Source organism: Aethalodelphis obliquidens, unplaced genomic scaffold (genome assembly GCF_003676395.1).
Source record: "Aethalodelphis obliquidens isolate GAN/ISIS:26980383/991018 unplaced genomic scaffold, ASM367639v1 scaffold111, whole genome shotgun sequence".
In the NCBI taxonomy this organism is placed as follows: domain Eukaryota; kingdom Metazoa; phylum Chordata; class Mammalia; order Artiodactyla; family Delphinidae; genus Aethalodelphis; species Aethalodelphis obliquidens.
This window is the reverse complement of record NW_020838055.1, coordinates 747,545-773,335: the sequence shown is the minus strand read 5'-3', so window position 1 is coordinate 773,335 and position 25,791 is coordinate 747,545. Positions and strand designations below refer to the sequence as shown.

The 25,791-nt window shown below is 45.4% G+C and overlaps 2 protein-coding genes across 24 annotated transcripts in view; one reads left to right on the top strand and one right to left on the bottom strand.

Annotated features, from left to right (window-relative positions):
* SLC6A20 (solute carrier family 6 member 20) overlaps positions 1–13,744 on the top strand; it is an 87,765-nt gene extending 74,021 nt beyond the window's left edge. For both annotated transcript variants that reach the window (XM_027097040.1, XM_027097039.1), the window contains 4 exons: positions 8,534–8,738; positions 10,254–10,413; positions 11,566–11,731; positions 13,229–13,744. In XM_027097040.1, the coding sequence (XP_026952841.1) occupies positions 8,534–8,738; positions 10,254–10,413; positions 11,566–11,731; positions 13,229–13,378 (681 nt within the window). In that variant the 3' untranslated portion in view covers positions 13,379–13,744. The remainder of the gene's footprint in view (positions 1–8,533; positions 8,739–10,253; positions 10,414–11,565; positions 11,732–13,228) is intronic.
* The window catches only part of SACM1L (SAC1 like phosphatidylinositide phosphatase), a 67,595-nt gene continuing 53,906 nt past the window's right edge, over positions 12,103–25,791 (bottom strand). For 4 of the 22 annotated variants that reach the window (XR_003430864.1, XR_003430880.1, XR_003430882.1 and 1 more), the window contains 2 exons: positions 18,549–20,880; positions 17,778–17,889 (listed from right to left, as the gene is read on the bottom strand). Coding sequence is in view for 2 of the 22 variants with exons in the window: in XM_027097035.1 (XP_026952836.1) it covers positions 23,883–24,019 (137 nt within the window). In the remaining 20 variants the exon portion in view is untranslated. Of the gene's footprint in view, positions 12,840–13,429; positions 13,504–14,420; positions 14,487–16,315; positions 16,512–17,761; positions 17,890–18,548; positions 20,881–22,169; positions 24,020–25,791 lie in introns of those variants that run through there. The other 18 variants (XM_027097035.1, XM_027097036.1, XR_003430867.1 and 15 more) reach the window with 17 other exon arrangements.

Here is a 25,791-nt window from a genome sequence, read left to right as displayed (position 1 = left end):
GAGGCCAGAACCTTCTTTTTTTTTTTTTTTTTTTTTTTGCGGTACACGGGCCTCTCACTGCTGTGGCCTCTCCCGCCGCGGAGCACAGGCTCCGGACGCGCAGGCCCAGCGGCCACGGCTCACAGGCCCAGCCGCTCCGCGGCAGGTGGGATCCTCCCGGACCGGGGCACGAACCCGCGTCCCCTGCATCTGCAGGCGACTCTCAGCCACTGCGCCACCAGGGAAGCCCTGTAAGAGCTACATTTTATTCCATCATTCAAATATCCTACAATTTACTGGACCCAGGCCAGCGGCAGTAGAAGCCCAAAGTCCTAACCACTGGACAACCAGGGAGTTCCCTATGGATTCCCTTACTGATAGACATTTGGGTTTTTCCAAAAAACTTTTGCTATTGAAATCACCTTTATTTATATTTTACAGAATTATATTTGCTATGCTGGCAACTTTTTTTTTTTTTTTAATAATTGAAGTATTGTGTTACTTTCTTACATACATCAAAGTGAGTCAGTTATACATATATATTCTTTTTCATATTCTTTTCCGTTATGGGATATTACAGGATATTGAATATAGTTCCCTGTGCTGTAGAATACTACCTTCTGGTTTATCCATTCTATATGTATAGTTTTCATCTGCAGGTCCGAAACCCCCAATCAAACCCTACCCCAACCCCGCTAGGCAACCGCAAGTCTATTCTCTATGTATGTGAGTCTTTTGTTCTTTCATAGATAAGTTCATTTGTCATATTTAGTTTTTCAAACTTTGTTGAATTTAATTTTATTTTATATTGGAGTATAGTTGATTTACACTCTTGTGTTTGTTTTAGACATCCAGCAACCTGATTCAGTTATACGTAGACACAGATCTATTCTTTTTCAGATTCTTTTCCCCTATAGGTTATTAAAGGGTGTTGAGTAGACTTCCCTGTGCTACAGAGTAGGTCTTTGTTGGTATCTCTTTTATATATATTAGTGCATATATGTTAATCACAACCTCCCAAGTTATACCTCCTCCACCCCACTTTTCCTATTTGGTAACTGTTAAGTTTCTTTTCTAAATCTGAGAGTCTGTTTCTGTTTTGTAAATTGGTACGTTTGTATCAGTTTTCAGATTCCACCTGTAAATGATGTCATATGATATTTGTCGTTATCTGTCTGACTTACTTCATTTAGTATGATCATCTCTAGGTCCATCCTTGTTGCTGCAAATGGCATTATTTCAATTTTCATGGCTGAGTAATATTCCATCATATAGATTCACATCTTTTCTATCCATTCCTCTGTCAATGGACATTTTGGTTGCTTCCATGTCTTGGCTATTGTAAACAGTGTGGCAATAAAGGTTGGGGTGCATGTGTCTTTCCGAATGATGGTGTTCTCTGGGATTACGCCCATGACTGGGATTGCAGGATCGTATGGTAGCTCTATTTTTAGTTTTTTAAAGAAGCTGCAGATTGTTCGCCATAGTGGCTGTCACAAATTTCCATTCCCACCAGCAGCATGTAGGCAGCTTCCGTTTTCTCTACACCCTATTCTGCATTTATGCTTTGTGGACGTTTGTTGATGGCCGTTCTGACTGGTGCGAGATAATACCTTGTCCAAGTTTTGATTTGCATTTCTCTAATAATTAGCGATGTTGAATATCTATCCCTGTGCTTTTTTTTTCTTTTTTAACAGTGTGAGTAAAGCTAAACTCTTGAAACTGGCTTCTTGAAAGTCGGCCCTGTTTTGAATTCTTTTTCCGTTACCTACAACAGGACATTTCTTTAGACCAGGGGTCATTTACTGCCCCGCAGGCTTTGGGAATATTAAGTGCCCATAAGCCCCCTTTTAAAGATGTTGTTATGAGAAACGGCCACAAGGCGGCAGCATTTCTTCATGCCCCACTCTGGTAACTCCAGCAACCAGAGGCTTAGAGAAAGTCGTATTCCTGGGTTGTAAATTACAGGGAAAATGCCCGAAGAAAACCCCGAGGGTTTACATCTCGTCTCGTTACTTCATCCCCTCACCGCACAGACTGATCCCCAACCCCTGCAAAAGTGCTATGCAGATGGTGCTGTGGTACATACAGGGGGCGCCTCTAAGGAACGAGGCTAGAGGTGGGAACCCCACCACCAAACCCATGAAGACCAGGTGACTTTTCAAAGCTCTTCCTACCCAGAGGGTCCCCCGTCCTTTGGGTGCACTAGGCTTGATTCAGCTGTAGGAGGACCTGCCTGGATCTGGAGATTGTAGTCCCATGCAGAGGGGACCAGGCACTACAGGTCCAAGGGGTGGGGCTCGTTTGCCGGCACATCCTCCCCAGCTCCTTCAGCCCCAGCACACTCCAGCCTTGGGACCCAATCCTGCTCAGGCTCCAGGGATGTGACACCAGCCCAGGTCACCGAGGCCTCAGGGCAATATAGTAGGCGTTTTTTCCCTCTTTTTTCTTTAAATTTAATTTTTACTTTCTGTTGGAGTATGGTTGATTTACAGTGCTGTGTTTGAGTTTTACAGCAGCTTGATTTAGTTATACATGTATGTACCTGTTCTCTTTCAGATTCTATTCCCACATAGGCTATTACTGAGTGTTGAGTAGAGGTCCCTGTGCTCTCTAGTAGGTCCTCACTGGTTATCTATTTTTATACATATATATGTGTGTGTATGTGTGTGTGTATATATATATACATATATATACATATGTATATATATACATATATTAGTGTGTATGTGTTAATCCCAACCTTCTAATTTCTCTCTCCCACCTCTGCAACTTCCCCCTTTGGCAACTCTGAATTTCTTTTCTAAGGCTGTGAGTCTGTTTTTGTTTTGTCAGTTATTTCATTTGTATCTGTTTTTAGATTCCACGTGTAAGTGATATCATATCATATTTGTCTTACTGTGTCTGAGTTACTGGACCTAGTGAGATCATCTCCTGATCCATCCATGTTGGTGCAAATGGCATGATTTCATTGTGTTTTCGGGCTGGGAAATAGTCCACTGTGTATATGTAGTGCATCTTGTTTATCCATTCATTAATCTCGGTGGATTTTCGGTAGTTTTGATGCCTCGGCTATCGTAAATCTTACTGCAGTGACCACTGGGGTGCACGTGTGTATTTGAAAGATGGTTTTCTCCGGATATTTGCCCAGGAGTGGGATTGCTGGAGATTATGGGAGCTCTATTTTTCAGTTTTTAAGGACCTTCCCTACTGCTCTTCATTGTGGCTATTACCAATTTACCTTCCTCCCAACAGCATTGTTGGGTTCCCCTTTCTTCACGTCCTCTGCTGCATTTATTCTTTGGAGAATTTTTGATGACTGGTGCCAGGGGATAACTCGTTGTCATTTTGATTTCCATTTTTCTACTCGTTGGCGACGCTGAACATCTTTTCACGTGCTTTAAAACAAACAAAAAAACACAACAGGGTGAGTAAAGTTAATCTCTCGAAATTGTTTTGAAAGTCGGCCCTGTTTTGAGTTCTTTTTCCGTTACCTACAACAGGACATTTCTTGAGAGCAGGGATCATTTAGTGCCCCGCAGGCCTTGTGAATATTAAGTGACCATGAGCAGTGTTTTAAGGATGTTGTTATGAGAAGCGGCCACAAGGCGGCAGCACTTCTTCATGCCCCACTCTGGTAACTCGGGCAACCATAGGCTTAGAGAAAGCTGTGTTCCTGGGTTCTAAATTACATGGAAAATGCCGGAAGAAAACCCCAAGGGCCTGTGGCTGGATACTTCCCACCCCCCTCACCGTGCAGACTGATTCCCAACCCCTACAGTAGTGCTATGCTGATGGTGCCATGGTTCGTAGGTGGGGCGTCTCTAAGGAAGGAGGCTGGAGGTGGGAACCCCACCAGCAGGAGCCGTGGAGATCCGGTGTCTTTTCACAGCTCTTTCCTCCCAGCAGGTCCACCATCCTTTGGGTGCACTAGGCTTGCTTCAGCAGTAGGAGGACCCGTGTGGATCCGGAGACTGTGGTCCCACGCAGAGGGGACTAGGCACCACAGATACAAGGGTGGGGCTCGTTTGCCGGCACATCCTCCCCAGCTCCCTCAGCCCCGTGACAGCCCAGCCGTGGATCCCAAGCCTGCTCAGTCTCCAAGAATGTGACACCAGTCCTGGCCACTGAGGCCTCAGGGCAATATAGTCTGCATTTGTTCCCTCTTTTATAATTTATTTTTTATTTTCTGTTAGAGTACGGTTGATTTACAATGCTGTGTTTGAGTTTTACAGCAGCTTGATTCAGTTATACATATACAAGAACCTATTCTCTTTCGGATTCTTTTCCCACATAGGTTATTACTGAGTGTTGAGTAGAAGTCCCTGTGCTCTCCAGTAGATGCTCATTGATTATTTTATAATTATATATACACATACATATTAGTGTGTATGTATTAATCCCAACCTCCTAATTTCTGTCACCGCCCCCCCTGCAACTTCCCCCTTTGGTAACTCTAAATTACTTATCTAAGGCTGTGAGTCTGTTTTTGTTTTGTCAGTTCATCTGTATCCTTTTTTAGATTCCACCTGTAAGTGATATCATATATTTGTCTTACTCTGACTTACTGGACTTAGTTAGATCATCTCCTGATCCATCCATGTTGCTGCAAATGGCATGATTTCTGTTTTCTGGCTAACAGTCCACTGTGCACACGTATGGCGTTTTCTTTATCCGTTCATTCAACTCGATGGACATTTCAGTAGTTTCGATGCCTCGGCTATTGTAAATCTTACCTCAACGACTGTTGGGGTCCGTGTGTGTATTTGAAGGATGGTTTTCTACAGATATTTGCCCACGAGTGTTATTGCTGGACCTTATGGGAGCTCTATTTTTCATTATTTAAGGACCTTCCCTACTGCTGTCCATTGTGCTGTTACCAATTTACCTTCCCACTTATCAGGGGTTCCTTGTTCTCCAGACACTGTCCCTTATTTATTGTATGTAGACTTTTTGGGGTTTTTTGACCAGGCTGATTGTCCTTCGTACTGCTGAGGTGATAACTTGTAGTTTTGATTTGTATTTGTGTCATAATTATATATGTTGAACTCTTTCCTTGTGCCTTTTGGCCATATATATATATATATATATATATATTTTTTTTTTTTTTTTTTTGGAGAAATGTTGTTTTAGGTCTTTTTTCCTTTTTTTTTTTGATTGGGTTGTCTTGTTGTTGAGTCGTACATGCTGTTTGTATATCTTTGAAATTTAGCCCTTGTAGGTTGCATCATTTTGAAATATTTTCTCCTAGTCCATAGTTGTCTTTTTGTTCATGGTTTCCTTCGATGTGCAAAAGCTTTATGTTTGATTGGGTCCATTGGTAGGTTTGCTTTTATTTCTGTTGCCTTGAGTCTGACCTAAGAAAATGGTATGATTTATGTCACAGAATGTTTTGCCTGTGTTCTCTTCTGGGGTTTTATCGTGTCATATCTTGTATTTAAGACTTTAATCCCTTTTGAGCTTATTTTTGTGTATGGTGTGAGGGTGTGTTCTAACTTTATTTGCGGCTGTTCAGCTTCCAACACTACTTGCTGAAAAGACTGTCTTTTCTCCATTGTATATTTTTGCTTTCTTTGTTGAAGATTAATTGACTGTAGGTGTGTAGGTTTATTTCGGGCCTCTGTATTCTGTTCCATTGATCCATATGTCTGTTTTTGTGACCATGACACTGTTTTCTTTACTGTAGCTTAGTAGTATTTTCTGAAGTCTGGGAGGGTTGTGTCTCCTGCTGTGCTCTTTTTCCTCAGGATTGCTTCGGCAATTCTGGGTCTTTTTTTGGTTCCATATAAAGGATTATTCTGGTCTGTGAAAAATGCCATGTATAATTTGATAAGGATCTCATTAAATCTGTAGATTGCTTTGCGTAGTGTGGCCATTTTAGCAACATTATTCTAGGACTTTTTTTTTTTTTTAATATTTATTTGGTTGCGCCAGCTCTTAGTTGAGGCAGGCAGGCTCCTTAGTTGCGGCACGTGGGCTCCTTAGTTAAGGCTCACGTGCTCCTTGGTTGCGGCATGCACGTGGGATCTAGTTCCCTGATCAGGGATAGAACCCAGGCCCCGTGCGTTGGGAGTGTGGAGTCTTATCCACTATGCCACCAGGGAAGTCCCTGGGACCTTTTTTTTCACATTAATTTTCAGGTCAATTTGACAAGTTCCACTGGGGGGTGGGAAATCCCTTTAACTTTTATTAGAATTGCACTGACTCTGTAATATAATTTGGGAACAATCAATATTTTTTTCAACTGTGACTTCTGATTTAGGAGCAGGCTTTTTCTCATCATTCACTGAAGTCTTCTTTTATATTCTGCAACTAATTTTTCTCCACAGAATCCTGGCAGATCTTTGATTTACCTTTATGTCTATGAACCTTATTGTTTTGTTCCTATTGTAAATAGTGTTCATTTCCCAATTTCTACCATTGCTGGTTTTCGTTGCAAAAGCTAACGGTTTTTGTGTTGGTCCTTTATCTAGCAACCTTGATGAATTCTCTTATTCTCATATTTGTCTATATATTTGCTTTACTTTTCTATGTAATTCTTATGGCACCTGCGGATCCTAGGAATTTTTTTCTAGCACAGTGGAAGTGCAAATGAGAGTGGGCATGTTTGTCTAATTCTTACATTTAATGTAAATACTTCTAGAGACTGCTTCTAGAAAGTGTCTCTAGAGAATGCCTTTCAAGAAGAGGGAACAGTAAAGGTCCATAGCTCTGCTTGCCAGTAAGGTACCTTGGAGTTTTTGTGGCCCTTTGATTTCATAGGTGGAGCCATTCCAGGTCATTTCGTGGATGAGGCAACACTTTGTTATTCCTTCCTCCCTGCTTACACTGACCTGTGGCACGACCCTCCCTACCAGGGTGTCAGCAGATCCCCAGACCTCAGCCCCTGCCTTTAAGGCCTGGATCCTGTTCAGATGACTTCTGAGGCCTACTTGTGTTCCTGCTCAGTTCAAATTTCCTTTTTGTTTCTGGCACCTGGGAATTTTCCTCACTTACTTTTTGAGTTTGGCTCAGTGCCCAAGAATTGTGTGGTTATTGATTTATTTAGACTTTTTTCCACTTGAATTTTTCCATGAATCTTTAACAAAGTTTAAAGTTAAACTATACCTTGAGTTCCTTCCCAAACAGTACAAGGACTTTCAGACACTTTCACTCACCCCTCTTGTTTTAAATACCTTTTATGTCCAATTCTTTTTATTTATTTTTTAAAGGTTAACAGATTTTTTTTTTTTTTTTGGCTGCATTGCGTCTTTGATGCTGTGCGTGGGGTTGTGGTGAGTGGGGGGCTACTCTTCTCTCCGGTATGAGGGCTGGGCTTTTCATTGCGGTGGCTTTTATTGTTGCAGAGCACGGGCTCTAGGCGCGTGGGCTCAATAGTTGGTGGCGCACAGGCATAGTGGCTTGTGGAATCTTCCCGGACCAGGGTTCGAACCCATGTCCCCTGAATTGGTGGGTGGATTCTTAACCACTGAGCCACCAGGGAAGTTCCCAATTCTTTTTAAACTGATAAATTGGATGCTATTGTTATTGTATACAACAGTGTCTGTATTGACCGGCATGCTTGCTAGTTTATTTGTTCACCTCTATTGCATCCCAGCTGTCTTCTGGGGGCATGTATTATCAGTGACACTGCTTAGCACTGCTGGCTCACGGTAATAAAAAGCAGGCCACCTTTAGTAGGTTCTGTTGTTTTTAAATTCTCTGCAAGTGATCACTCCCTTATGGTCTGCACCCAGGGCGGATGAATACCATTGTCCCCATTGGTATGCTGTTGAGCTGTCCTGTATTTTGAATCTGACAATCCAACATCTGCCATTCCAGGGGAAGGGTGCTGAAATCTTAGTTCTTATTCCTGCTGACTCTTCACTCACAGTGGCATGTTTTCTGGTCAGTTTATAAATCTCGGGTTGCAAGCTCACCGCTTGATCATCTCTGGTGGTCTTACAGGTAACCCAATTCAGACCTGCAATGGAAGCCTTCCCCAGTGTTTGCTTCTGCTGCTTCTGCTGCTGGCAGCCAGGGGTGCTTCCCCACCCCCACCCATAAGCCCTTTCAACCAGGAGCTGAGGCTCTATTTCCACAGTTCAGTATCCCTACAGCAGCGTCACCGCCGCAGGCATCTGGCCTCTGAGCAGCCTGCCCACTTGGTTGCCTGCCGGCCAGGCCAGCTCCCCACCATTCTGGCCCCTGTAGCTGTGGCTCCACCATCTCAGCTCCCGGAACACCCAGTCAGTCATGATACAGGAAGCAGAAATTATGCAACCATTATTTTACTATATTTTATCCATAATGATGTGAGTTGGGGCAGGAGAGAGGAACTCAGCGTTCCAAGTTGACTGAGGTGTCTCCTCACACTTTGCAAATAAGGGCTCCTGACAGCTCGCATTTCTGTCCAGCCCAGCTTACCCTCAGTGGGCTGGTGTGCAGGTGGAAGATCCAACCTCAGAATGTGGCTTCTCGTGGCTGGTTCTCAGGTTCCCCAAGTAGCTTAGCACCTGGGGAAGAAGTCCTAAGTCGCCCGGGTGTGTAACTGGTGTCTTCATCCTGTGGGCAGGCCGTCCAGGGCACCGGCCTGGCCTTCATCGTCTACACAGAGGCCATTAAAAACATGGAGGTGTCCCAGCTGTGGTCGGTGCTCTACTTCTTCATGCTGCTGATGCTGGGCATTGGAAGCATGCTGGGGAACACGGCCGCCATCCTCACCCCTCTGACCGACAGCAAGGTCATCTCCAGCTACCTGCCCAAGGAGGCAATCTCAGGTGAGTGGGCCAGCGAAGGCGGCGGGGCTCGGGGAGGTGAGCAGAGGGAGGAGTCTCCTCAGGGGCCGCGGGCTCAGCGAGAGGCCGCAGCAGCCTCACTGGGGTCCTGCCATGGCTCTCTCCTCTCGGGCAATCTGGGACCTGGTACACATGATTCACCCCATGCATCTGGTTCTCCACATCACAGGGGAGTGAAGTGGTCACCCCAACCTTCGCAAAGGCCAAACCCCCCAGCACGGCCCTCAAAGCTCTCCAGGCCAGCAGAAAACCTGCTTTTGTCTTTGTGTTGACTGAAGCATAACAACAACACGTACATTTCTCACACCGGAGAGCCCCTCCCTGCTCCTGCCCCATCAGTACGCCCCCATCCCCGTCCTCTTTCCCGTCTGTGTAATAATCCAGCCTAAGACCATACACCACAATTCATCTACCCATTCTGCAGCTGGCAGACCTTTGCCTTGTGAGGGCAAGAGCCTGTTTATCCAGGCCTGCCTCTCCACTTCACTCCACCACCCATCTGCTCCAGTGCAACCGGGCAGTGTCCAGAGAACCGTGACTCCTCACCCCCACATCCAGAACCCCTCGTCCCAGCCCACATCAAACCCAGCTCCCACCAGAGCCCTCTAGCGCTTAGCCTCCCTGCCCTCAGGAGCCAGCATTGTGAGCCGAGCCTCCCCTCCCGCACAGAGCCTGTTCTTGTGTCCGCCTCAGGACAGCAGTGGGGCTCACTGGCTGGTGGTGTAGGCTGTGGCCATGGAAAGGGCAGGTGGGAGCTTTAGAGTCTAATACTTTGTGGGGTGCCCAAGGGAGGCAGCAGAGACTGGAGCCAGAGCTTCGGTTCTGGAGCCAGAAGGGCCTGTGTCTGAATTCCAACTTTCTTTCTGTGCTGTGGAATGTTGGGAAAGTTACCCGACATCTCTGAGCCTTGGCTTCCCCCTCTGTAGAAGGGGGCTCCTGATAACCTGCCCCAGAAGCTAAAGCCTCCACTGCATGGCAAGTGCCTGGGGCGCAGTAGCAGCTGGGTAAGCATTTGTTTCTTCTCCTCCCCTCCCTACTCCTCTCTTCTGGTCAGATGTGAATCCTCTCTAGGGGGTCCTGTGAGGGGTGCCCTGCAGCTCAAATCTCCTCCCCTGATTCACTTCCCATGAGCTTAGTGGCTGAGTTGCTGGGATAAACAGAGTCACCAGACCCATAGATTGGGTGAGATTCCCCTAGACAGCAACGCCTACAAGTTTCTCTTTTCCACCAAGTTTGATTCCCCACTACTGGACGGCCCCATGAATTAACAGCAGGAAGTCCTGCTGACACTCCTTGCAACACCTTTGCCCCACGCTGCCCAACACACACACGTGGCACACACGTGCAGAGAGGCCAGTCCACGACGGCTCCCCCAGCCCATGAGGATGAACTGAACGGCCAGCGCCTCCTCAGGGTCCATGGCTCTTGGGCCCCATAGAAAGCTGGGTGCGCAGGCCAGGGTCTCAGGTGGGTGAGCAGGCGGTCTTGTGCTCCTAGGTCTGGTGTGCCTCGTCAGCTGTGCCATCGGCTTGGTGTTCACCATGGAGGCCGGCAACTACTGGTTCGACATCTTCAATGACTACGCTGCCACGCTGCCCCTGCTGCTCATTGTCCTGGTGGAGGCGGCCGCCGTGTGCTACCTGTACGGACTGAGGAGGTAGGAAGCCTGCCCCGCCAGCCGCCCAGGAAACCCACCCGTGAAGGCCATGCCTCACAACACTTTCTGCCACATGTAGTTTCGAGAGTCCCAAGTGTTCACATTATGCACGTGGGTCTTTGTGGTCTGCAGCGGCGGGGGGGGGGGGGGGGGCGGCGGTGGTGATGGACACGCTGCAGGGTCCAGGAGAGGCAGGGGCTGTGGTTCCCCCCGTGACAGTCTCACCCGGCCCCCTCCCCTCCCCCATGGCTGCCTTTTCTGCCGTGGGGAGCAGTTTCAAAGGCCCTGGACTGGAGGTAAGACACCAATCCGGATGCTGGGCCTGGGTCGGCCACTACCTGGGTGCCCTCAGGCAAGTCACATCACAGCCCTGGACCTCGGTCCCCTCCCCTGGGAAACGGGGAGGTGGCTGGGTCAGCATTTCTCAAATTGCTGAGATACTTTCCATCCTCATTTGTGTGTGTGTGGGGGGGGGGGGGCAGAAAAATATGATTAGCCTATCCAATCCATGGTAAAACGGATATATTGTCATGCTATTGCTAAATTCAGGTAAATGAGTCAATTATAAAAAGCCCACAGACGATGGGAATCACAATGGTGGGCTGCAGGCAGCTACACTTGGGAAGCACCACTCCATGCCAGCTCCAACGGGTCAGGGCCAAGGTGCTTCTGCTTCCTCCAGGTTTTCCCTCTGCCCCCCAGAAAACCTGCTCTGGTTTCAGGGGACAAAAGCGATTCCCCTGTGGGGGCGTTTCTAGGGGGAAGGAGAGTTGCTGACAGACAGCAGGGTGGGAGGGGTGGAGCAGGGCTGCCCTCGCGGTCCCCTGGTGTTGAGGACTGGCTTCACAGGCATCCCGCCAGGCCCTCTGGTGTACAGCAGCAGCCTCCAGCTGAAGGCCGGCACCAGGAGGATGGCCTCTGATGTCCACTCGCCTATGGGTGGTTGCTCTGCCCCCTCTGTGGCGGCCTCAGCCCTTCTTCCCTCCCTGCCCCCAAGACCCCCACAAGGAATCAGAGACCGCCCAGTGGTCGTGTTCAGACATCAGTGGTGCCCAGCACAGAATCTTCCTGAGCAGACGAGGAGGTGTGGCCTGGACTGCCTGGCGCCAACAGCATGGATAATCCAAGCTTTCTCTCCCCACCTCCAAACAGATTCGAAAGCGACCTTAAGGCTATGACTGGACACGCTCTGAACTGGTACTGGAAGGCCATGTGGGGCGGTGTGAGCCCGCTGCTCATCATCAGCCTCTTTGTCTTCTACCTGAGTGACTACATCATCACAGGGACCCTGCAGTACCAAGCCTGGGACGCCTCCCAGGTATGTAAAAACATCACCCAGGTATGTAAAAATACTCAGCCCAGCAGCTGGGCTGAGTTTTTCAACATGGGCTGCAGTGAAGAGAGTGAGATTCCGTCCAGAACTTCCTGGTGGCCTCTGTCCACTGAGGCCACTCAGGCAAGGCCAAGCAAGGCTGGAGGGCATGGCCCCTGAGGAGCTGGGTGGGGCAGGGACTGGCGTTTACACTGGAGTTGCTAGGACAGAACCGGGGACTGAGAGGGGCACTCAGGAGGCTGGGCTGCATCTGCTCACCCAGCAGAGGGCAGCACATCAGTGTTTTAACAACCTGGACAGCCGTATCACGGCACCAGGCCTGAGGGTCAGCCTTGGCTGTCCTTGCACAGACACTCTCTCATAAAAAAGATTTACTTTTTAAGGAAAGTAATACAACTGACCAATTTGGATTTCTTTCCCTGTGGGTAGAAGATGCTGCCCCTTAGCATATGGTGTGTGTGTGCAGTGTGCACCCCGTGCTCCAGTCCACACACTCCACGCTGCACCATGGCTGGGAAGGCGCCACCGCGTCTGGTTCTGGCAGTGGTGCCGAGCAGGGCTTCCCACCCCGCAGTGGAGGAGCAGGGTGTTTCCTCCAGTCCCTGCAGCCTGATACTTTTGGAAAATGCAATTAACAGTGAATGCCTTAAAAAAAAAAAGGTAGAGCAAATACAAGCACCAAATATGTATCAGATTCAGCAGACACAGGATTATAGGCTGTCAAACTGCTAAACTCATTTATGTTTCCTCCCAATTCCTGTACTCGTCACACAGAACACAGTGAGTAACAGACGAGCGACAGCAGTCTGTGGGCTGGTTCCCGCGGCCACACCCGGCTGGCATTTTGGTTTACAAACCATACGTGCTTTGGTTGACAGCAAGTACCTGCTCCCTGGATTTAGCTGTCCTCTGGTTCCTTTGTGGAAAGGTAGTGTAGCATTTAGTGGCTTTTGGGCCTCAACTGGTTTCTCATCAGTTTTGCATTTACGGAACCATCTATCATTCTTCCAAGTAAGTCCTGAGGTCCATCAACACTTCTCCTGAGATGAGAGCTGTGCTGCTGGACACAGAAGCTAATAACCACATGTGGCTACTGAAATTTAAACAATATTTAAAATTCACTTCTTGCGCATCCCCGGCCACATTCCCAGTGCTCAATGGCCACCTATGCCTGGTGGCTGCTGTACTGGACAGGTAGCCCCTACATTTAGGTGCCCTGCTGCTGCCTTGAACGTAAGCCTTGGAGGGTTCTCATGGTTGCTCTTTCCAGATAGCTCCAAACAGTATGCACAGGGGGAGTTAGTCTGCCCAGCAGAGCCACTAGTGACCTGCACGCAGAGCTGGGGCGGCCCCGTGTGCAAGGATGCCCGGCCGCAGATGCTCTCTTCCTCGCGCTGGAGGGCCTGAGGCCCGGAGGGGTGGTGCCCTCGGAAGGCTCCGCACGGGAGGTTCTTTCTTCTGACACTCAGGTTCCTCCTTCAGGGCCAGCTTGTGACCAAGGACTACCCCCCGTATGCACTGGCCATCATTGGGCTGCTCGTGGCCTCCTCTACCATGTGCATCCCCCTGGGGGCCCTGGGGACTTTCATCGTGCGCCACCTCAAGCGGAGAGACACAGCCTCCGTGGCCTGAGAGCTGGGCTTCCCCGAGACTGCCGTCAGCCGCTATCTTACAGCCACTTACGTACAGATGGAGCCGCCTCGGCTGCTTTTGGAAATATTGACTCCGGAAGCACTCAGCCCATCGTTTTCTCGAGTCTAGAAAGGATTAGGAAGGTGAAAAGAAAGACTACTCCCTCAGCAGGACACACACCCCACCCGCCACCCCCAGAGTCACACACGGTGCTTCCTCCCTGTCACCACGGAGGCAGAATTCTCACAGCCAGTCTTGAAGACAACTGCTCGACTCTAGCAAAGTCCTAGAAGTAGGGCACACCGGGAGCTGAAATTTGACTACTGTTTTTATGGGATAAAATTTAAGGAATGTTTTCTGGTGAGATCCCAACATACTAGCGGGCATTCATTTTTAGAGAATTTTGAAAAGGAGTTTTTTAACTAAGATGACTAATCTGAATGTCATCAATGCAAAATTAATTAGTTCTTTTTTCAGTCACGGTGAACCTGCAATCACTGTGTTCTCCTTCGCTAATAGGATTGACTGGCCATAAAGAAAGAAGGCCTTTGTTTGGAGCTCACAAAAGGAGTCACTTTTCCCTAATCTGAGGCCTCTCAGTGGGTCCAAGACCAGTCCTCTCTACGAACAACCCCAAACCACCTTCGGCCCTGGTGTCTCACGACACTGAAAAGCTGCCAGAGCCTCTATGAGGATGAAAGTGAAGCTAACTTTCCCATAGACCTAAGGTTATATTTGGACATGATGACCAACTCTTTATAGGAAAGACCATAACCTAGTTTTAAATTATCTGTACGTAAGTTTTCTAAAATGTATAGAAAGACGGCTCTCAAACAGAACACCCAGTAAGCGAAGACACCATATTTATGATACAGCATTAGTCCACCTTGTGAACGTCTCCTGTCGTTTAACTGCAATAAGTAGGTCAGGGTTATCCCGGAAGTGAGGAGGTCCCTTACTGCTCTAACACTCCTCAATTCCATGCTCTCAGTGAAGCACACAGTTTCTTTGAGTAGATTTGTACAGACATCTTTAAAGACACTTACACATTCACCTGGAACATCAGATGTTCTAGAGATGGCTTTTCTTTTTCATGCCATAAACTTCCCTATAACAAGAAATAGGCATTAGAAAGGTCTTAGGCAGTCTTGAACTTCCAGCTTCACCTGATGCCCATAAAAAGACCACTTGGTGGTGTTAGGCAAGCTGGAGAGCCGCATGTAAGTCAATGCAGTTAGAACACACCCCCACCCCATATACAAAAATAAACTCAAAATGGCTTAAAGACTTAAATATAAGACACGACACCGTAAGACTCCTAGAAGAGAACATAGGTAAAGCATTCTCTGACATACATAAATCGTGCCAATGTTTTCTTAGCTCACTCTCCCGAGAGAACAGAGAGAAAAACAAACAAATGGGATCTAAACAAACTTAAGCTGTTACACAGCCAAAAAAAACCCATAAACACAACAAAAAGACAACCTATGGACTGGAAGAAAATACTTGCAAATGATGTTACCAACAAGGGCTTAATTTCCAAAATATACAAACAGGTCAACAACAAAAAATAACCCAATCCAAAAATGGGCAGAAGGCCTAAATAGACATTTCTGCAAAGACAACATACAGATGGCCAACATGCACATGAAAAGATGCTCAACATCACTAATAGAGAAATGCAAATCAAAACTGCAAATCAAAATGTCACACACCAGTCAGAATGACCATCATTAAAAAGTCTACAAATAGGGCTTCCCCGGTGGCGCGGTGGTTAAGAATCCACCTGCCAATGCAGGGGACATGGGTTCGAGCCCTGGTCCGGGAAGATCCCACATGCTGCGGAGCAACTAAGCCTGTGTGTCACAACTACTGAGCCTGCGCTCTAGAGCCCGTGAGCCACAACTACTGAAGCCCGCGTGCCTAGAGCCCGTGCTCCGCAACGAGAGAAGCCACTGCAATGAGAAGTCCGCGCACCGCAACAAAGAGTAGCCCCTGCCAAATAAACAAATAAAAATTAAAAAAAAATAAGTCTACAAATAACAAATGCTGGAGAAGGTGTGGAGAAAGCAGAACCATCCTACACTGTTGGTGGGAATGTAAACTGGTGCAGCTACTATGGAAAACAGTATGGAGGTTCCTCAAAAAACTAAAAATAGAGTTGCCATATGATCCAGCAATCCCAATCCTTGGCATATATCCAGACAAAACTATAATTCAGAAAGATACAGGCACCCCTGTGTTTACAGCAGCACTATTTACAATAGCCAAGACATGGAAACAACCTAAATGTCCATCGACAGATGAATGGATAAAGATGTGGTACATATATACAATGGAATATTACTGAGCCATAAAAAAGAACGAAAGCATGCCATTTGCGGCAGCATGGATGGACCTAGAGATGATCATACTAAGTACGTCAGAAAGAGAAAGACAAATACCATATGATATCACTTATATGTGGAATCTAAAATATGATACAAATGAACTTATCTATGAAACAGACTCACACAGAACAGACGTGTGGTTTGCCAAGGAGGAGGGGGCGTGGGGGAAGGATGGATTGGGAGGCTGGGATCGGCAGATGCCAACTATTATATATAGAATGGGTAAACAACAAGGTCCTACTCTAGCACGGGGAACTATATCCAGTATTCTGTGATAAACCATAATGGAAAAGAAAAAAAAATCACTTGGCTTTAAAATGCATGAAGCAGCATTTACTTACCACAACTAGTCAGTCCTCTGGTTTCTCGTCAGAGGGTTCTCCGGTGTCACAAGACCTCGGCTATCAAGGCTTGGAGAGTAAGCACACTCAACAGCACATACACAGCACAGAGTCTGTTCCTGAATCCTTACGGGTCACAGTCTCCGAGCCCCCAGCCCAGGTCACTGTCTTACAACAGGGGCCGCCCCTCGGGGGTTGGTTATCACCTGGGTATTTCAGCCCTGAATGCTAGGTATCCTCAGGAGTGTAGACACAAATGTTGTTCTAGAGCAGCTCTTCATTCACAGTTGCTGTACTTCAGTGGTCCTCCACCTCAGTGTCCATTCCAACCACCCGGGAGCATTTAAAACTCCTGGTGTCCAGGCCACGCCCTGGAACCTGCCAAATCTGAGAACCAGGGCCCTGTTTAAGAGAGAAGGAAAATGTGTCATACATTTAGGCACACTTACATCGAAAGTGACCTTTAAAAGTTTGAAAGCACTTTTGAGCATTTCTAATTGTATGGAAAAGTTACTTCTCCAGAATAATATTTGCTCACAGAAGTCAAACAGATGAAGTCCCATTATTATAGACTAATGTGCTCCAGATGAAAATGTCTCCAGCTTGGGTTCAGTTTTATTCTGCTTTCTGAGAACTGCATGAAGAGCAGAACATTTCATAGTAATCCTCAGTCCTGTTTCAAAAAATTCTTTGAATTCTTTGACTATTTTCTAGGGACTGCACAAAAGCAGTCATCTTAACATTTGTCCACCCTCTTCCAATAAGCTGGAGAGAAAAAGGCACGTTTCATCCCTGTGCCCTTAGCAGTACAATGACATTAGAGCCAGACACGGACTCCAGAAAGCTTTCTGATTATACTAAAAACACACCTAATCTTAGTTCTAAAGAATCAGGTAGGGAAATATTTGGGGTTTTTTTAGCAATTGTCATAAATAAAACCCTAAACAAATATATCTCTAGGTCTTTTTGGTCACTTATGAGATGTAGTTTTGTTTTGAGACCTCTCAACACAAGATTTTCCCTCTTTATGTAAACATACTAGCTAATTTTGAAAAAAAAAAAAAAAAGGAAAATAAAGGAGAATCCATCTGGTCTCTCTTCTACTGCCTTCTCTGTTTGCTTCCTCACATGCAGTGAAACCGCACCAATGCAGTGCATGAAGGCCATCACGTGAGAAGAGGATCACATGATAACAGGAAGGGTAGCATCCAAAAGAGAAATTAGGAGAAAAAATTCTAATTTGCTGGATTTAAACAGAATGTGAGCTCTTCCGAATTGCTGCAGAATCTTTCCAACCCTTTTGAGAGGTGCCCTGGGCAGTCTGCCCACCTCAGAATCCCTTGTTGGCTGAGGCCATGAGAACCCACACAATAGGTTTGGGTGTGACCTCAGAACTGTCCTGGGGCGGAAAGAGCGTGTCAACTATTGTGTTAGATTTCTGTAAAAGTTATTTTACATAGAAAAATTAATTTATGGCTGTTCCACTTTATAGATAGAAAAGCTGGGGAAGAGAATTAATTCACCCAACCATTTTCTACTCAGCATCCAGTCAGGAAGAAAAAAACCGAGCGATTTAAACAATCCTTTGCAAGGCAAAAAGTACGTCTACAAATATGAAATTCTCAACCAGAATTTTCTGACCAGTCTCTTACATGTGAATCATGTGTCCTTTCGTATTGCCCACCTGCATAGGATCAGCCTTTATGGAGTATATTACAATCCAGTGTCTGTGTAGGCTCTGGGGAAAGTTCTGGTCCCTGGACTTCATGGCTTTTAGATTCTGGAAGGGAAAAAGACAATGATAGATAACAAATGATATTAATTACAGACTGTGATCTTTTCTAAGAAGGAAATAAATGGGCCAAGTGATGGTGTGAGAGGGACAGTGCTTCAATCAGGTGGTCGAGGAGGAGATACGTGGACTGAATTTTGAAGAAGAATGAACTAGTTATTGGAATTGCTGGAAGGTCTGTCCAGGCAGAGGCAATGACAGTGCAAAGGCCCTCAGGAGAGAAAGAGCAGAAAGGAGGCCTGTGGTTGGACTGGGGACGGGAGCGATGGGAGATGAGCTTGGAGAAGTGGGCAGAAACCAGGTCATATAAGGCCTTATAGGCCACAACAGAGCTCCGGTTTCCTTCAAAGAGCAAGAATCTCACCTGAGGGTTTAACGTGGGGCCCTGCGTCATCTAGTTTACACTTGAAAGATCACTTGTAGCTGTGGAGAACAGACTGGAGAGGGTTGTAGATGGGGACCTTGGAAAATTATTCCAGGAGCTACTTTAGGAAGTCCATGGGAAAGATGATGGTGGCATAGACTTGGAAATGAATATGGAGAGGAATAGGTGGGTCTGAGTTATATTTTGGCAGGGGAGAGTTGCCAAGACTTGCTTATGGACTGGATGCATAGTTGAGAGGAGAGGGATGAAATGTTTGACTTACTGGGTGGATGCTGGTGGCATTTCCTGAGATGGAGAAAACTCGGCATGGAACCAGTCTGCAGAGTATAAATCAAGAGCTCTGGGGGGAAAAAAAAGAGCTCTGCTTGACCATACTGAGTTTGAGATGCCTGTGAATCAGGTGGGAGTATCAGGTAGGCAGCAGAACATTAGAATCTGAACCTTTTGGAAAGGTCCGATCTAGATGTATATATATTTGGGAGTCACAGCATCAAGATGCTATTTTAAAACCATGGGTCTAAATGACATCACCTGGGGTAAGTGTGTACATGGAGAGGAGGGCTTAGGACCAAAGCCTACAAAAAAATCCAACATGTGTCCAGACAGGGCCACAGGTTCTTTTCCATCTTTCTCATTGAGAGAGGGGGTCTGTGTCCCTCCCCCTGAATCTGAGTGGGTTTGTGAGTGCTCCAACCAATAGACTATGGCGGAAGGGACACCACTGGACATTAGAGGCTAGATCATACCATGCAAGCTTCCACCTGGTTTTCACTCCGGCCGCCGTGAACCAACCAGGTATGAAGTCCTACGACCTTGAGGCTGCCATGCTGCAAAGCCACATGGAGGTGCTCCAGCTCACAGGACCAGCTGGTCCACCTTCCACCCACCCTTGTGCAGCACCAAACCAGCGCAGACCAGAGACCAGCCCCTCTGTCAGCTGAGTATCACTGAGTGACCTCTGTCAGTGCCATCTGGAACAGAAGAGATCACCCAGCTGTGCCAGGCTCCATTCCTAACTCGCAACACTGTGAGATTACTTTCCAGAAATAGATAACTAGAACAGGGATAAAGCAGAGAGGAGACATCAGTGGGCAACGGAGTTGTGAGTAAAGCTGGACAGAACCCAGGAGAATGTGTGCTCCCAAAAGGTCAGGAGAAGGACATCTTAAATTCTCCAAACATGACTTACAACCTGTACTTTCTACTTCTCCTAACCTCAGAGTCTATGTTTAAACCGAAATCTAATAGGAGCTCAATTTAGGACATAAAATGTAACATGATATTTTAATAGATGAAACTTTAGCTTCCTACAGCTAGAAAAATAAACAGGCAACAGGCACGCATCACTGAAAATGGTGAAGAAAGACGAATGTCTGGGCCTTTGGCTAAAACAAACAAAAAGCGAAGACAAAGTTATGCTCAGAATAATCTGTAAAGGGAAGTGCTAAGAACAAACAGGCCATCTGACCAGTTCACGCAGGACCAGGGCATTCGTGGTAATAATTAAACATGTCACAACTCCTTTTAATTGTCTCTCCCCCTCCACCCCCGCAGTGAAATCCCATTTATGGAGCCTCTGCGTGATGTCCAACACAGAGGATGAGAGCTGGACATCAAGGAAGAGCTCCCGCCTGTAGATGATTTACCTGGGTTTCTCAGCAGGGGTGTGTCCGTGTGCATGTGTTATCCTAGGGAACTGCCATATGGATGAGAATCCAAGAATTTATAGTTAAGAGACCAAGTTCAACACACAAGGGAGGCCCAAATATAAATTAGAGCCCATGTTTTCTTTAACTCCACGGCCAGAGTGCTCGCCCTCATGCGAGCCTTATTCAAAATCAGTTTCACAGAATCGTCCTATTGAGATGCTCTGTAAATAAAAAATTCCACAGACCAAAAAGTCTGGGTGCTGCTGCGTTGCACACACCCTCTAGGGGAGTCAAACCTCTGACAAGTCTGAGAATTGAGACAAGTCTTTGACTATGTTTAACCCAATGTTTCCAAATGGTTCTCACCACAGATCCCTACTGTCAAAAAACAGCTCTGAGCACACAGGACTCGTGTTATTCCAAACACTCAAGACAATGCTTTGCCGAACAGACTGAGAAGCTGGGGGCCCAGAGCTCAGGGAAGAGCCAGGCCATCCTGCAAGACACGGCTGCGTGAGGAAGAGTTCTCAGCAGTGAAAACACCCAGGCCAACGGGACAGAACAGAAAGCCGAAACCCCGCAAGTGGAGGGGAGCCTGATGTGTGACGGTGGCAGCACCACACAGCAGGACGGAGGGAGTCGGGAAGGCTCTCTGCTGACTCTTCCCGTTAACCCAGTGGGAAAAGAAAACTGGAGCCTGTGTCGGATGCCAGCACACAGTCCCTCCCCAGGGGCTACACTCTCCTCCCTCCATCACTTCAAGTATGGCCATGCGACTTGCTTTGACCAATGAAATGTGAACAGAAGAGATTGTCACCTTGACCTTCAAGCAGAAACTTCTCCCTTTTCTTTCTGCCAGGATAACTGGTAATGTTCCTGTGTGAAGCTGTTCCATCACTCTGGGTCCCAGGATGCAGATGTCATGTGGCAGAGCTGCAGCAGACCCTTCAAGGATACACAGAATGAGTGAGAAATAAGTCTTCATTTTTTTAAAGCCACTGAGATTTGGGGATCATTTGTTACCGCAGCATAATCTGATCTACCTGGATTGACACAGACCATTTCCTTACTTTATAGAATGGAGAAAAGACCTGACGTGAAAAAGCAAAATTATGTGAAAAGAAGTCCCTTGAGGTTGAGCAATGTTGTCTTACCCAAGCACAAGGGATGGTAGGAAATTTCTGGTAAATTCAACACCATTGAAATTATACACTTCTTTCACCAAAAGTAACCACAAGAAAATGAAAAGACAAGCCACAAACTAGAAGAAGATATATGTAGTACATATAAGCAACAAAGAATTACTCTCCAGAATATATAAAGAATTTCAGAAATCTTTAAGGACAAGCAATCTAACAGAAACAGGCAAAAGACCTCAAAGGCACAGCACAGGAAACACCCGATTCCCTCCAGCACCAGCTCTGAATCATGACTTTGGATTTTTCTCTCCTTACAGGCTATGGGAACAGACTTCCAGAGAGCCCCACCTCCCGGTATTCATGCCCTGTGTAATCCCCTCCCCGAGTGAGCTGATCTAGTGGCTTGTTTCTAATGCATAGAATATGGCACAAGTAATGGGATGACACTTCTGAGATTAGGTTAAAAAAGACTGTGACTTCCATCTTGCTGGCTTTGGTGAACCAAGCTGCCAAGGTGGAGAGGTCCATGTGCCAAAGAACATAATATTTTAAAGACTTAACTGTAATTTATCTGTAGTAGGAAAACTTCTAACATCAGGACTCATAGGCAAGCAGGAGGAAAAACCCCCAAATGCTTGTTTAAGCCACTTCCCCCCAAAACACCCTTCACACACCACACACACACGTGCAAGGGTCTCCTAGGCACCGAGGTGTCTACATCAGCATTTCCCTCGGGCTCCCTGACATCTGTGGCCTGAGAGGACGTTTTCTAATAAGCATATTGTCCCACTTCTTGGTTGAGAGCCTCTATCATTTTGAAAAAGAAATTACAATTTGGAGGTGGGAATACAGGGGACATCTTTTAATGAACAATATACTAAATATTCCCCTGGAATACCTGTAACTGAAAAATAATTATAAGGATAAACACAATTTTTAAAGTGGCCATAATTGGAAAGTAGAATTTCAGAAGCTACTCATTTTCTTGCTTACTTACATTGTCTAATTCTTCTATAATGACCACACATTGCTTTGCATGTTTTTTATAAAAAAGAACATCCCTTTGTAAAACAAGGTATAGGAATGACACCAACATTAGTTAGAAAAGAGTATGACATTTTATTTTCACTTACGGATGGACAGTACATGAATTTAGAAATATAATCATTGCAGGGTTCTGAAATATTGATACCTTAAGATCTAACACACCAACATTAGCCCATTCACTGCAAAACAGCCACGTCAGCAGTTCAGATTTGGTCTTTGTTGTGGTCGCTGAAATAAGTTCTTAATGTGAAATGCCCAGTAGCATCTGAGTAATACATTACAGTAGACATGAACTAAGTTTCGATATTTCCTCTTTGGAACGAATTATGCTTATTTACAAGTTAAGAGTAGGTAGTTCTAATTACTTACCCTATTGTGAGTTTTAATGACTGACTTTAAGCTACAGAGGGTTTTCCAGCTATTATTTCCTTTAAAGTTTCTAAAAGCAACAACTCTTATTAATGTTTATAAAAGATAATGTTGGAAAAAAGGTAATGTTAAAATCAAGGCGCTCTTTAGAGATATTTAAGGACAGGAAAAGGTATTACCATTGAAAAAACTGTACATATTTTCAAGCACAACACAAATATTGTAGCAGTATTTAATTGAACTATTTTAAAATAGTGGCAATTATACTTCCTTACATACTTTTCTAATTTTTAAACCTCATAATTACAATTTGAATATACAGTCTGACTTATAATTAGAACTATGCACAGCTTCTAGAGTGTATTTTTTCAGATTTATTTCTTCACATAAATTAAAGTTTAAGTTGGTCCTTGATTTGGAGAGCTGTAACTACCTGGAAGCACTAAATTTTAGACTTACTGACAGCTAACAAAAACCCTTAAATAGGGAAAAGCATCGACCCTACCGTGCGTGGAAAAGCAGCTGCTGCCTCCAAGTGCAACCTCGGATTCAGCACAAGACCCGCTCAGAGGCCTGCATGTCTCCATGAAAGACCCCCAAGAAACCAAAAGGTCCAGAATGAAGGAGCTGACCAACCAAGGGCATTTTCCACACTGGGGCAATCCTGAAAACAGAGGAGGCTTTGGACCTCTAGCATAAGAGAGAGACTTCACATTCTTTGATTTCATTTACACCTTTTAAAAAAGATAAAATACACCTGAACCTTTTTCATCACACTTAAACTGCACAGCTCAAGCTGACTGAACTCATAAGGCAGCCCAACTGAAGCTCCAAAGGAACACCAGACCCCTGGTCTCCTCTTTCCTACCATGTAGTCACAGACTATTTCGTCCAACTACTTGATGTATGTAAAAGACATTTTATAAACAGAGTAGACTTAGCTTATTATTAAACTAAAGAAAAGTCCAAAGATGTATGGAAAAGTATGCTTGCTAACAGAAACTGCTTCTACAGTGACAATAAACTGAGCTAGAAAAATAATTTCACTGTTTTAAATAAGGAAAGAAGCTAGATTTTTTTAAAATATATTACTTATTCTGCAACAGCTGATTAAACTGACAATGAATAGATTCCTTCCATTCCGTGAGCTGAATTGAGGTTACATTTTAATTATAGAATAGCTTCAAATGATAACCATCCCAATAGTAAAGAGATCATCAAGGCAGTAACATCAGATCAATTCTAAGTCATCACCCCCACACAAAGCGCAAGATGTGCTTTTGGATAAAGGATTTAAAAAGACCTTGGGCTGACGTGGAAAGCGGGTCAGTAAAGACTCCAGTTCTGCATAATGGAATCTTCCAAGCCAAGCCGCTTTCCACAGACACAAATTCAGTCTATCTTTTCTTTCTGGACCAATCTGGGAGCATCAACAAAATCTTTGCCATTGTAAAGAATAATAAAAAATGTTCCAATGCTTGCAACTCCCCAGAAGAGCACATATGCCAGTGTTTCTGTCCAGGTGTCACCTGTTGATTTTAAAAACAAAGAGCTGATAAATAACAAGTCATTTTATTGATACTAGATCCAGCTTTCAGCCGTTTAGCACATCTTGACAACATTAAAGTTTACAAACACATCCAAAGGAAAAATATAAGAACCTCTCAATTAAGGTTTAAAACAGTGGTTCTCAAACTGGCTGGCAACAGAATCCGCTTCAGGGCTTGATAAAGAATCAGCTGCTGGGCTGAACCCCAGTGTCTGTCTCATTTAGCAGGCCTAGGGTGGCGTCCAAGAATCTGCATTTCTTACCAGTTTCCAGATTATGCTGATGCTATGGGTCGAGAGACCACATTTTGAGAACCGCTTGACTAAACTAATTTCAGGTTATATCAAGCAAACAGTAATTATTAGTTTTAGATTATATACTTTAATATTATAAGAAATTATTACTAATAGTTTAGTTCATAGTCCTATCTATGACAGGTATCAGCTACTACCAAAATGCTAACACAAAAAATACTGCGTTGGCCAAAAAGTTCATTCGGGTTTTTCTGTTATGGAAAATAACTTTACAAATATACATGCTTCAGAAAAGTTATGTATTAAAGTGTATAGGGGCTTCCCTCGTGGTGCAGTGGTTCAGAGTCCGCCTGCCGATGCAGGGGACACAGGTTCGTGACCCGGTCCGGGAAGATCCCACATACCGCAGAGCGGCTGGGCCCGTGAGCCATGGCCGCTGAGCCTGCGCGTCCGGAGCCTGTGCTCCGCAACGGGAGAGGCCACAACAGTGAGAGGCCAGCGTACCGCACAAAAAAACAAAAAAAAAATAAAGTATATAAAACAAAACTCAATAAATACAACATATTTAACACAACTCTCCTGAGATGCACTTTTTTTCAAAGTCTAGAGTACATGAAGGAAGCAGCAGGCCAATGGGAAAAGGTCTATTTTGTTCAACTCCTTGAACAGGTGAACCCAGTGTTGCTTCTCTCCTGCAATAGTACTGGCCTCACCTGCTGACAGGGAAACATGCAGAGGTCAACAGCCAGTTAAGAGGGCACGCCAGAAAGGAAATCAGGGTGTAGACACTTTCCTAATAAGCTGTCAGAGAACATGCTTGCATTTATTTGCTATTCTCTTAAATACCAAAGTAGGGGCTAGAAATCAGACACTGTCATATCTAAACACCACAAAGATCATTACTTTACAACAATTAACTGACATGAGATGTTATTAACCACAGCATCCAGTATCTTTTCACTTGAAAACATTCAAATTTCCACAATTGCTAATTTTGACAGTTCTGGGTTTTAAAACTCTTTTTGGATAAAGAAAAAAGCAGTTCCTCACAAGCCCACTCTGGGACACTCCCCAAAGGAATGGTCCATTTGTTCAGGCTGAGTCTTGGTCTTGATCTCCCTGCCTTTCCAGAGGTTCCACAGGGAAATGTAAGTATATAAAAAGACCAAAATAACAAAACTAATTCAGCAGTGGAGTGGTTCCCAGAAAATGGCATCCAATGGGCAATGTTTTAAAGAGAGAAGTCAAAGGATCTAGGGTGTGAACTGAACCGTGAGCAGCACATGCCAGCTGGTCCTGTCCTCTTCCTTCCTGCCCCAAATGTGACACAGACCCCCTAGTCATGCCGCACAGTGATGCTGTACTTGAGAGTCCTCGGCTTGTTTTTGCACTGTGATGGTTTTTACATTTTTAAAGAACTGTAAAAACAAACTGTGCAAACAGAGACCGTATATAGTTTACAAAATCTAAAATATTTATTATCTGACTCTTCAGAAAA